Raw genomic sequence first — 11,483 nt, forward strand, 5'->3', positions numbered from 1 at the left:
GCGGGGGCGCTTAACAGAAAGATAACGTAAAGGTCAACAAAGCATCGCTGCTGAAGTGCCGATTTTTTTTTTTTTAACCTCTACATCTCCATGACAACAATGTGCAATGGAGAAGAATTGGATAGCAGGGCGCTCGCAGGCTGATTGTGGTCCATTGTGAGGGGCCTGAGGTCGCTGATTGGTTCAAGAGAAGCACCATAACTACAAGCAGTTTATATTCATTCAGCTTAGTCAAGTACCCCCCAAACGCAGGCTGGGAGCTGCAGGACAGAGGCGCATCCACAAAGCAGAGGTGAGCATGATTACTATAAGCTTGTTGGGTGTAGTTATCATTATGCAATTAATTGATGGATTACTACTTCAAAAGTCACTGAAAATTGTTTAGCTATCGTTCATTTTGTTTAAAAAAGTGTCTTGGTTGTAAAAACGCTTGCAATATTGTTTTTAATTGGCAATTTGGGGATAGATTTTACCAAGAAACACGAAGAACATGGAGATGATTTGCTTTGGCAGGCCACATGAAATGATATGACAGGCCGCATTTGGCCCTCAGGCTTTGAGTTTGACATCTGAGCTCAGAATTGCCCATATGATTGATTGGCCTTACTCGTGACCCGTATCTACCTGCAGGTTCTTCAAGATGGACTACCTTTTATAACATGGACTGATTCACCAAGAAAAATTTAGATGAAATGGCAAATGCAGACAGCGAGGTGAGAACGTTGCTGAATTTCGTAAACCTGGCGTCCAGCGACATCAAGGCGGCCTTGGATAAGTCGGCCCCGTGCAGACGCTCGGTTGACCACAGGAAGTACTTGCAGAAACAGCTCAAGCGCTTCTCCCAGAAATACTCCCGAGTGCCAAGATGTCACCCGCTCAGGTCCGCTCAGTGTGCCAAGCCCATTGCGGGTCTGCACGTCCCCCAGGGGCCCGAAAAGGGCGGCGGCAGCGTTGGCTGCTCGCAAACAAGCGCAGACAAAGTGGGGGCTTCCGTGGAGCAGGTGCCCATGAGGAAACGTCAACTCCCGGCCTCATTCTGGGAGGAACCCAAGCTGAGCAAGAGGGAGCACTCCCACTCAGGACTGAGAAAGAGTCACGCCGCCTTGATGGAGATGCGAGAACACAGGAAGGGAGGTCAAGATGACGACGCCAAGGTTAAGGAGGTGCTGAAGCTGGAGCGGAACTCTCACCAGGGCTTGAGCGTGTGCGCCTGCTGCCCTTTTCAGTTCCAGCAACAGCAGCAACAGGTTGTCCACGGTCACATGGTGGTGCCCCATCCATCTCTAGGACTGTGGTGCAAGGAGCCCGAGCGACTAGAACAGCCGCGTGGACAGAAGATTCACACTCACGTGGTGGTCAAACCCATACCCACCAAGCCCACCATCCCATCCCCGATCTTCAGCGTGTTTGGCTTCATTTAAAATGCAAACAAGACTAATTCTGTTCATCTCAGCAATCGATAATGAGACTCTTCCTCAAGCACTTAATGGAATACTTGGGTTTATTTTCGTTCACTCCTAGAGGACTAAAATGCACTTTGTCATTCTGTCTTTCTCTGATGCCAGACAGTAAGTTGACAGGTTACTATTTTTAGGACTTTTTAAAGACCTCTCTTAAAAAAAAATACTCAAGGTCTCTTTCATCTTATGAGAATAGATATAAATGTGAGGAGTAGAATTGATTTTCTTAGTCACCGTAATGTTTGATACAGCCGCTTTCATTTCTTAAATAAACAATTCCCACAAGAAGTCCCGTGGGCTTAAGTCAATTTTTATCCTTCACTGAGGGTTCCTGTGAAATTAAAATAAGAATAAAATATCATAAAAGAGAGAAAGTCACATCACAGAATTTATAAATAAACATATCATACAGATGAGACATATTAGGTAAAAAAAAAAAAAAAAGACACAGACAAATATAAATGTACTTTATGGCTGAGATGCCAAACGTGGTCATCTTAACATCATCAGTCCATCACAGTGAGGTATGTGATCAGTCTTCTTGGGAGAGGTAAACTTGAGAGGGATCGCAGTCTTTGTGGGCCCACTTGGCTGCGAACACTCAGTCTGCAAAGATGACGCAGTGGACGAGGTGACACTACGGAGGGAAACATTTTCATGATTAATAATGAGTAGTATTTTGTTCTGAGCTCCTGTGTGGCATTTACATGATCTCCCTCATGCTTACTTGGGTTTTTCCAAGTAGCCCACTCTAGCTTAATCTAATATTCCAAAAACAGGTTGCAATGCTTTATTGAAAATACATTATCCGTTTATGATTGTGAGTGTCAATTTTTTCCCACATATTGTCTAATCAAAAACATGTCCAACCGACATGTAAAGTGCAGTAGGTTGAAGTATAGTTGTGTATGAACAGCTCAACCTGCTGCATTTGGACGGTCACTGCACCACTTGTCCAAAGTTAGGGTTTGGAATAGCGCCGCACTGTGGTCATATTTTGAAAATGATCATTTCACAGTAGTGTACCTCAGTAAAAGACGTTCATAGGCTGTTCATATTTGAAGAGCGGAAATTTAGCAAATTAAGCAGTAATACATTGAAATTCTTTTTTTATATTAACCTTCTATTGATAAGTGACAAAAAAGAATTGTGTTTTTATAAAACAAGACAAAAAAGTCATAATAACTGAAACAACAGCCAATGCAGTCATCACTGTGAGTTGTATACATTGTTCATGTTTCAGGGGACTGCGTTTACACTTACTGTCAATATGTCACAATCTCAATATATTGTTTTAAACTTGGCTTCAATTGGAAAATGACTTTTACACATTAATAACAGCCGAAGAGCTTTTCATTCATTTGACAAAGTGTGTGTAGAGGTGCATTGTACAATTCGGACAGCTGGGTTAAATATTTTGAGCCATTTATGAGACAAAATGAAGTAACAGTAATATATGAAACAGCTTTCAGCATTGTAGAGTGCAGTTCTACAATATTGCAAACCGTAGCCACGAAAATGACCATTTTGGTTAAATGCACCACACTGGCAGTATAAAAGCAACACGATGAATTGATAAACTGTAAAGGCAGAATTTCTTATAATCTCCTGGTTCTCATTAGACTGTGGTATTGTGACTGGTGAGTGAGTGTATTCTACGTGTGTGTGTGTGTGTGTGTGTGTTGTCGTACATGACTTTCTCTTGACAGCAACCCATTCGTGACGGCTCTCGAGGAGTTGAATGAGTTTGCTGCACAGCTGAACATGAGCAACGTGCTCCAGCAGCAAGTCTATGAGGGGCCCGGCCCATTGGCTCATTGTTGGTGTTGAAATCCATTGACAGAACTAAAAAAGAGGAAGCCATGAGAAAAAAAGGAGACATAAATACATACATAAACTGAATACAGTGGTGGGAAGTAACAAAGTGAACACAAGTTTACTTTGTGACTGTACTGAACTTCAGTATTTATTTTTCTGATGTCGTATTTTTACTCCCTTCATGTGAACACTTTCTACTGTAGGCTTGTTACTTTTTTTTGTTTTTTTTATGATAACTTGAAAAAGATAAGAAGAGGAAGAAGTCAATCGTCGTTGCGAGCTCGATTGATTAACTGATTGAGACTTTGGGTAAAAAAGCAAAGCAACAACACGGCAGAAAAGTAAACCAGGAAACATTAACAATGAGGAGAGAAGCAAGATATTCCCCATGGCCTTATTTAAGGGAACAGCCTGATGTTGTCAGCTTAATAATAATTTATCACTAATGCACTGTACCAAAATGACAGTCATCAATTCTTGGGTGTTTGTACTTCAAGTAATTTCAGAATCTGTACTTTTTTACTTCTACCTCAATTTAAGAGCCCTATCGGTGGTTCTCCTTTTACCACAATCTTTGTATGCGACTATCTGTCCAGTAGGTCTGCCCTCATATTTGCAGTTCCCCATTCCCAACATTTTTTGTGAGTGATCTCTCCTCCCTTGTTGCCTGAAAAACTCACCGACTTAACTGTTTTTGAGCTCAAGCAAAAAAAAGTGCTTTGCCGTCTTGTGGCATCCATAGGCAATCACAAATGTTTTTTTGTGTGCGTAAATTACTAATTAATTTTCGCTATTTGCTGGAGATAGACACAGAGTAAAATTGGGTTGAGGGTCGAGGTGTTGGGGCGTAAATTGTACTTCTACTTAAGTACGGAGTGTGACAACTTTTACTCCCTCTGACATCTCACGAATATTGTTGGTGCTTCATTGTGGTACCTGTGTGGCTTCATCTGCTTGTCCATTGCAATTTAAGGGAGGCATCATGCCAAGATTTCTCATGTGGGATTGTTCTGGATGAGGACCTCTGCCATATGGGCAGGAGAAGCAGGAAAGGGCATCAAAGCCGTTGTCCAGGAGACACTTGAGTAGCGGAAGATTATCCACGCAAAGCGCAACAACCGCAGGGAACGTCGTGGGCCAAGAACGAAGTTCGGCATTAACGTCAGCTCCTCTCTGAAGCAGCAGGGACACTGTAGCTATGCTGCCCTTCTGCACGGCCAGCAGCAGAGGACTGATGGGGTCCAGGCCTGTAGAGGCACCGGCGTTCAGGAGGACCTCGGCCGTCTCGGCGCAGCCGTGGGCGGCGGCGAAACAGAGGGCCGTCGCGCGTCCATCGGCGTAGCATGCTGAGCGAGCGGGGCCCAGCGTGGCGTTGACATCCGCGCCTGCCTTGAGGAGCGCAGCTGCCACTTGCGGCCTGTTGTGCTCGGCTGCCAGGTGCAGAGGACTGATGGCACTGTGCCGAAGCCTGGTGCGACTCGTCACAGGGACAAGCAGGGACACCACCCTGAATACAAAGGAACAGTGTTAGCTGACACACTTTAGTACCACCTCAAAAAAAAAATTATTTACCACCATAATACATAAAACTATAATGACCAACTTTAAAATACTGTGGCATTTGTGATCACGTTCAAAGTCAACACATCCTTCTGTAAAAGGAACCACTATATCATAAGATTAGATTTAACAAAAAAATCTGAATTGGGCATCTACCCTGCTGTGTGTTTCTAGATACCCTTCATATTAAAAACGTTTTGTCCGTAAATCTTAACAAGTGGTGCATTGTGACAAACCACAGTGATGCAAACTAGAGTTTACTTTGACATTATTACATTGCTAAAATTGCCAACATTCACTCATAAAATTGATGGGTTAAATTGAGCAACAAGCTCAACTGGCTCCTGACCATTTTGCTCAACTTTACGTCACGGCTACCATTTTTGAATTTATTATCACCCATAGCTAATATTGAGCACATTTATCTGAGCTATAAAACCCAGTTTTGTAGCTCAATTGATTTCATTTAAAATTATTTACTTTGCTCTTAACACAATCATCATAAATCTTTTAACAGAATACATTTACAACATAACATCAGTGAAAAACATTTTGGGGAAAATAAATGCTTGTGGCTCATACCCAAATCCCACTTAGCAACAAAGAGGAGAACTGGCATCCGCTAGACATTTTGTGTTTTTCGTGATATCTAAAGCATTGATTCTCAACTGGCGGGTTGCAAAAAAACTAAACAATCATATGTCTTTGTGCTCTGATTTTTTTTCTTTCACGTTCCCACATAAAAACATCCGGATATGATTCCTCAGTTGTGCTCTAGTCACAAGCTACTCTGTAAATAATTGCAGTGCAGCTCAGCATTTGACGAGCAGACATCATTATGGGCAATATGCTTTTGTTGTATGTCAAACGGAACTGAAGCTGCGTCTAACATAGTCCACATGTATTTTTGGAGACTATTTTTAAACATTTAAAAAAAAAAATTACGGTTCTTCTAAAAAATAGGACAACAATAGGAAGATGTGGCAAACCACTGATCAAAAGAATACTGCAGTTGTCGCAAATCCCCATTACAGTCCTTGTAAAAGCCATGATTCTATAAAAAATGTCTCCAACACTGAGTCAAGACGAATTTTCTGACTTTGGAGCTCCTGTGTGAAATCAATTTTCTCTGTCTGACAAGTTCTGTGTTGCGACTTCGATAGTATCCCGCTGGTGTCTGTGTTATTGGCACAGTGTTTTTTCACTTCTAGTCAAGAAATAAACTCACTCTTGGTGTCCATGTTGAGCGGCAATATGCAGAGGGAGCAATCCAGAGTTAGCCATCTTATTTGCATCTGCATTTTTGGACAACAACACTGCCACAATTTCCTCGTGCCCATTTTTACTGGCTTCATGCAGTGCCGTGACACCGTCACAGGTCTGCATGTTCACATCCGCACCTAACAACGTACACAAACAAAAGAAAATAGCATACTTTTGTACTATCGATCCATAATCAGAAAAATTTGTACACGAATAAGAGATACCTTTTCCAATGAGGTAATTCAGCGCTTTCAAGCGTCCCATTTGAGCTGCTACAATGAGTGGCGTGACGCTATACGTGTTGGAGGGGTTAATTGTGGCCCCCGCTTCAATGAGCATGTCACATATTGCTATGTTGTTCCTGGACACGGCTTCATGAAGGGCCATCCGTCCCTGAGCACACCGTTGGTTCACAGAAGCACCGAAGGAGAGGATGAGGCTCACCATGTCCACATTGTCCAAGCTGCAGGCTGCAGGGGAACAGTCATAGTAATATTAATATTATTGTGCGTTATTTAACGTCACCATGTGACTGAATAAAAAACAAAACATTAGGAACATCTCACAGATAGTGCAAAATGGTTCTTTGCCAACAAAAAAGACAGCAGACTTTTTATTAGACTCTAATGTTGTGACCAGCAAGGGTGTAATTGTTGTTGCTTGTTTGGCAAATAATGGAAGCACTCTATACCTGTGTACAAAGGGGTTTCTCTGCTCTTGCTCCAGATGTCAGGATCAGCTCCAGACTCCAGAAGACACTTCACACATGACAAATGTTCACCAGACACAGCAAGCAGCAACGCTGTCTGTTCTTGCAGGGTGCGTTTGTCTGCAGAACCTGGATGGGCTGGGCAAACAACACACAAACCAGTTGAGGGACTGATTTGAAAACCAAATTTGTCCATTTGAATATATTTGCACAAGTTGATACCCTTCAATAAGGTCCTCAGGCAATCGGGCTGTCCACTGAAGGCTGCATGATGCAAAGGTATCCAGCCGTCTTTGTTGTCCCTCATCAGACTGTGAGGAGAAGACGCTGCCACCTTCTTAACAACCTCCACATCCCCCCCACGGATGGCCAGGACCATTGGGTCAACATCCCTTGAACAGGGAAGAAGAAACAATGTCAAGTGATTTATTTGAGTGTAATTATATAATGAATAAAAAGAAGACAGGAAACAGCACTTTCATTCCCTGACACAGTACACGTGCATGGAAATTGTTACAGTCATACCAATATGTTCAGCAAATTATAATCTGATCATCTGAAATATAACATGTATGTATGTATGTATGTATATATGAATGTTGGTATGTATGGTAAGTATACTGATACTACTTTTACTACTACCAAAACTAATAATAATTAAACAATAATAATAACAACAATAATAATAATCATAATAAAAAGCATTAATAACATTTTTATAAGACAATCCCACCAGAATAATGCCAATATACTTGAATAGATACACGCCCCAAAATATGTCTATTTAGTTTGTATTTAACCCCAATTTATTATTCTTACCAAATAAATTCTATTTGGTGTTTATTTATCACTACAAGTCAATTGAGAACAGATTCTTAATTGAAATGTCAACGCAGCTGTAGACAGAACCAATATATATCAGATACAATTATACTGTATAATAAATAATAAAATGCCACTGTCTATGATATTTTCTACAGATTTATTTATATACTACTACAATAAAGAATAGCAATAATAATTAATAGATCCCGAACGGAGACTCATCAAAATAAAGAAAAAAAAAAAGCTTCATTGTGTCAGAAACCGACACAGTGAACCGGAACCTCCAAAGCAACACCGTTAAAAACTCATTAGCAAAGGTAATGAATGAAACAAATAGTTAGATTTAGCTAGACAGTTAATTTGGAGCGCCATTACAATTTAAAACAGTCGGTGTTAAACGTGTCGGTTATGATATCTTATTCACACAATGGCAGCCATACATACGCGACGCGCGCACATGCACACGCGTAGAAAAAGAGACTCACTCGGCGTGTGACGTCACGTTCATTCCCCTGCTGTCTCCTCGCAGTCTCGACGTTACCTCATCATTACTATCAATAGATGACTTAGTTCGGCCTTGACGAAACTGTGCTAAATATTGGTAATAGCTGAATTTAGTCATCATTGCTGGGCGCTGGGTGGTGACAGCTGAGTTGTCTCACACACGCACACAAACACGCACACGCACACAAACTGGCGAGCGAGCACGGCGGTGGGCAGGCAGAAAGGCACCGAGGCAAGCGTGGGGTGGGATCAGCTGTGGCCGCTCGGATTATTTTAGGATCTTATTGTGAGCCAGGCTTCATCCTTATATGTCAGGATACTCACGTGTCCTCTGATAACATGAAGCCTGAACACAACGCAGGCCTGTCTGCCTTGACGGTCATTTGCATGCTTCATTTGCTTTTCAAATACCTTAATTATAAAAGAAAATTGACAACATAGCCCAAACCATACACTCAGCACACGGTGATTGATGTTTCAAGAAGAGAAATTACGAAAAAAAAAAAAAAGATTTATTATCATTTGTAAGGGTGTGGATTTACCAGTATGTTCTCATACCGGATGCACTGCTACCACAACAGGAGCCATGTCAACTGTGTGGGAATAATTTAATCAGCAGGGGTATCCTACTCCAGTCCTCGAGGGCCCCTATCCAGCATGTTTATGTCTTCCTCCTCCAACAGATCTGATTCAAATGATCAGGAGGGTTAGAGCTTGCTAATGAGTTGATCATTTGAATCAGGTTTGTTAGAAGCGGCCGACATCTAAAACATGCTAGTTGGAGGCCCTCAAGGACACACAGGTCACGGCACTTCATTGGGCAGATGCAAATTCACTCGATGTTCTTCTCAATGGGTTCATTTTTACACCTAGTGCACACACGGACACGCCACACAAGTGAAATGAAACATTTAAGTAAAATGTGTGTTAAAATGTCCGTAAAGACATCACTGTATTAATTTTGGTGACTTGTTTTTGGAAAAGAAATTGTGCTCTTGAGTACAGTAATCAGCTTGGAAATCAAATTCGTGGAAGCGGAATCCAAAGAACAAACACACTCTATTTCTAATAGACCACAACAGAAGTCACTTATTTTTGCTGTCTCTCACAGAGAGGAACTGTCAGTTTCATCAGGGCTCTGAAAAACATGTTTGCCCCTTCTATGACCTTTTTTTCACCTGTTATCTGGTGTGGTGTTTGCATTTTTACAGCAATACCATGTGCCCATTCATAGCTTATGAAAAAGCGCAAATCCTCCAACCTAAAAAATGTATAAACGATAGCACCAGTATGTGTTGAATATGGGTGGCCTTCCAAGTTGCCTCATCATCAAACATGAAATCGGCCAATCATATAATCCTGCAGATATGAGGTTTTGTGCTTTGCCCAACTTGATGGTTGCACAAGGACAAAAAAGAATGTTTAATCTTTCAGGTATTGCCTATTTGCACAAAAAACACACCGACAAGCACATAGTTGAATTTGAAAATGAAGTGTACTCATCATATTTGGTGTCTCGGTGACAAACGGTAGAATTTGATCACACCCAAACAATCAGGAGATATCTGAGTTTTAACTTTGAGGTTTTACAATTATCATTTTTGTCACGCCCTACCTGAGACAACCCAACCTAACCAGGATTTAAAACATAACCTTGGCTTCACGACTCATGCAGGAACATAAATGCATCTCAGCTTCACTACAAAACTGTCATCCTTTGAATGCACAAAGTACTGAATATACAACAGTGTTGAATCGTGTGCTGCGCTCGCATGCATCGCTCACCTGTGTACACTGTTGCCTGACGTGAACAAAAGATCGACAGCCAGCCTGTTTTTGACATCCACGTCCAGTCTCTGATAAAGAGACCCACATCTGTGGACCGCAATCATCCCAGAAGTCCAGTCAAACATCCAATGTGTTCTGATGGTTTGCCCACAGACCAGTGATGAAACTGGTGACCCAGAACCCAAGATGAGAAGAGCAAAAACTAGTGTGAAGCGTCAATAAATCAACATTTAAGCTATCCAGAGGCCCATTTAAGGGCATTCTCGCTTTGTAAATCAGGCTACACTAATATGAACGCTCTGCAATGTGCAGTGGTCGACATGAGAGAGCAGCTCAAGCAATGAGGACAGATACCTTTTAAGGACATGTTGAACTGAGTTTGTTCCCATTTACAGCTCCACAGGGAAAAGTTGATGCGAGGTTAAGTTTTGGTCAAATTAATTGCATTGGAAAATGTTGTAGCAGAAGGTTGACATTTGACATTAAATTGCAATTTAATAAACATTATTGAAAGACAGAAATCATAGTGTATCTGTAGAGTGGCTCCAATGGCATGTATTGTGTGACCAAATGTTATTTCATCATCTTACAAAAGAGATTTCAACTTACCTCGGAACCAGTGATCACTCACAGTAGTAGGGTAGAATGCTGCATCAACTGAAGACAATATTAAAAAGTTCCTCTGATGAATCAGCGCTCGTCATGCACGTTCGGATTTGACAATCATGTCTGCAGACGTGTTTGTGAAATATACTTCCTGTGACAAAAGTGGATGTGGCGTGTGCTTGTTGTGTGACAAAAACAAGTCCTTTGAGCGCGTCTATTTAGAGCCAGAGGAACTGGGCCAGACTCACGGTTAGCTAATGTATGTGGAGCACCACACAATTGCTTAACTAGGATTATTTGAACTTGTTCACATGGTTGTGTCACGTCTTTTAACCACAAGTGCTTTGCATAATTATTTATCAGAAGTACAATAGTTGTCAATGCATGACCTTTTTTGCAACATTAAACAATAATGGAATACATTAACCCTATTTCTATTTGAAATTATTGAGTGAAGATGCTATTTTTCTGGATTTTTTTTTAAATCTCAAGTTTTATTTGGAAAAGTGCAACGTTCTTCGGGGTGCAGAATATTTTGCAGAAGTCATGAATAATGAAATACATAAATATGATTTCTTCAACAAATTAAGGAAATGAATGCATTTTTGTCTTTCTAACCACATATTTTGTGTGTAAAAATTTTACTATTTGCAAAAGAAAGAACAGTTATTTTTTATATGCAGCATCTTTTCATAAAAGACAAATCATAGGAATAAATAGTTCTATATTAAAGATGGAAATTGATACATTTTGTTTGTTTTAAATATATCCTTGCAACATCATTAATTCATCAGTAATTTGTCACGGTACAGTGTTGCATTTTTTTTGTCATACAGCCATATAAAGCAATTCCATTAATTTCTTAATTTCATCAATTTCTAGTCAAATGTCAAAAAATTTTAAAATTGATGTGATTGTATTTTTCGTTTATTTTTGTTTATATTTTTGTT

At 40.7% G+C, this 11,483-nt stretch overlaps 2 protein-coding genes across 3 annotated transcripts; one reads left to right on the plus strand and one right to left on the minus strand.

The window, feature by feature from the left end:
• fam181a (family with sequence similarity 181 member A) lies at nucleotides 1-1,788 on the plus strand. Its single transcript, XM_088318191.1, has 2 exons — nucleotides 1-292; nucleotides 631-1,788. Exon 2 carries the CDS (start codon nucleotides 693-695, stop codon nucleotides 1,419-1,421), a length of 729 nt encoding a protein of 242 aa, XP_088174317.1. The 5' UTR covers nucleotides 1-292; nucleotides 631-692; the 3' UTR covers nucleotides 1,422-1,788.
• On the minus strand, nucleotides 1,414-10,707 carry LOC148343281 (ankyrin repeat and SOCS box protein 2-like). 2 transcript variants are annotated; one of them, XM_088318184.1, is made up of 9 exons: nucleotides 10,537-10,707; nucleotides 9,925-10,093; nucleotides 7,033-7,202; nucleotides 6,793-6,948; nucleotides 6,326-6,571; nucleotides 6,067-6,238; nucleotides 4,215-4,785; nucleotides 3,152-3,305; nucleotides 1,416-2,097 (listed from the first exon to the last, which is right to left on the minus strand). In XM_088318184.1, the coding sequence occupies exons 2-9, from the start codon at nucleotides 10,050-10,052 to the stop codon at nucleotides 1,967-1,969; spliced, it is 1,728 nt and encodes a 575-aa protein (XP_088174310.1). In that variant the 5' UTR covers nucleotides 10,053-10,093; nucleotides 10,537-10,707; the 3' UTR covers nucleotides 1,416-1,966. The 2 variants fall into 2 exon arrangements, with proteins under 2 accessions (XP_088174299.1, XP_088174310.1); XM_088318173.1 differs by lacking the exons at nucleotides 9,925-10,093; nucleotides 10,537-10,707 and adding an exon at nucleotides 8,121-8,948 and having other exon boundaries at nucleotides 1,414-2,097.
• Between the last annotated feature and the right edge of the window lie 776 nt (nucleotides 10,708-11,483).

The sequence above is a fragment of the Idiotropiscis lumnitzeri genome, chromosome 1 (assembly GCF_059441095.1).
Source record: "Idiotropiscis lumnitzeri isolate Australia: NSW breed Sydney's pygmy pipehorse chromosome 1, RoL_Ilum_1.0, whole genome shotgun sequence".
Taxonomy (NCBI): domain Eukaryota; kingdom Metazoa; phylum Chordata; class Actinopteri; order Syngnathiformes; family Syngnathidae; genus Idiotropiscis; species Idiotropiscis lumnitzeri.

What these genes read in the sequence shown, in the direction of transcription:
- fam181a (XM_088318191.1), top strand. Translation starts at nt 693, where the DNA reads ATGGCAAATGCAGACAGCGAGGTGAGAACGTTGCTGAATTTCGTAAAC.
- LOC148343281 (XM_088318173.1), bottom strand. Translation starts at nt 8,260, where the DNA reads ATGATGACTAAATTCAGCTATTACCAATATTTAGCACAGTTTCGTCAA. An exon ending in GAATTACCTCATTGGAAAAG is followed by an intron (nt 6,239 to 6,325) that starts GTATCTCTTATT and finishes GTACGTTGTTAG; the next exon opens with GTGCGGATGTGAACATGCAG. An exon ending in GCTCAACATGGACACCAAGA is followed by an intron (nt 4,786 to 6,066) that starts GTGAGTTTATTT and finishes CTTTGTATTCAG; the next exon opens with GGTGGTGTCCCTGCTTGTCC.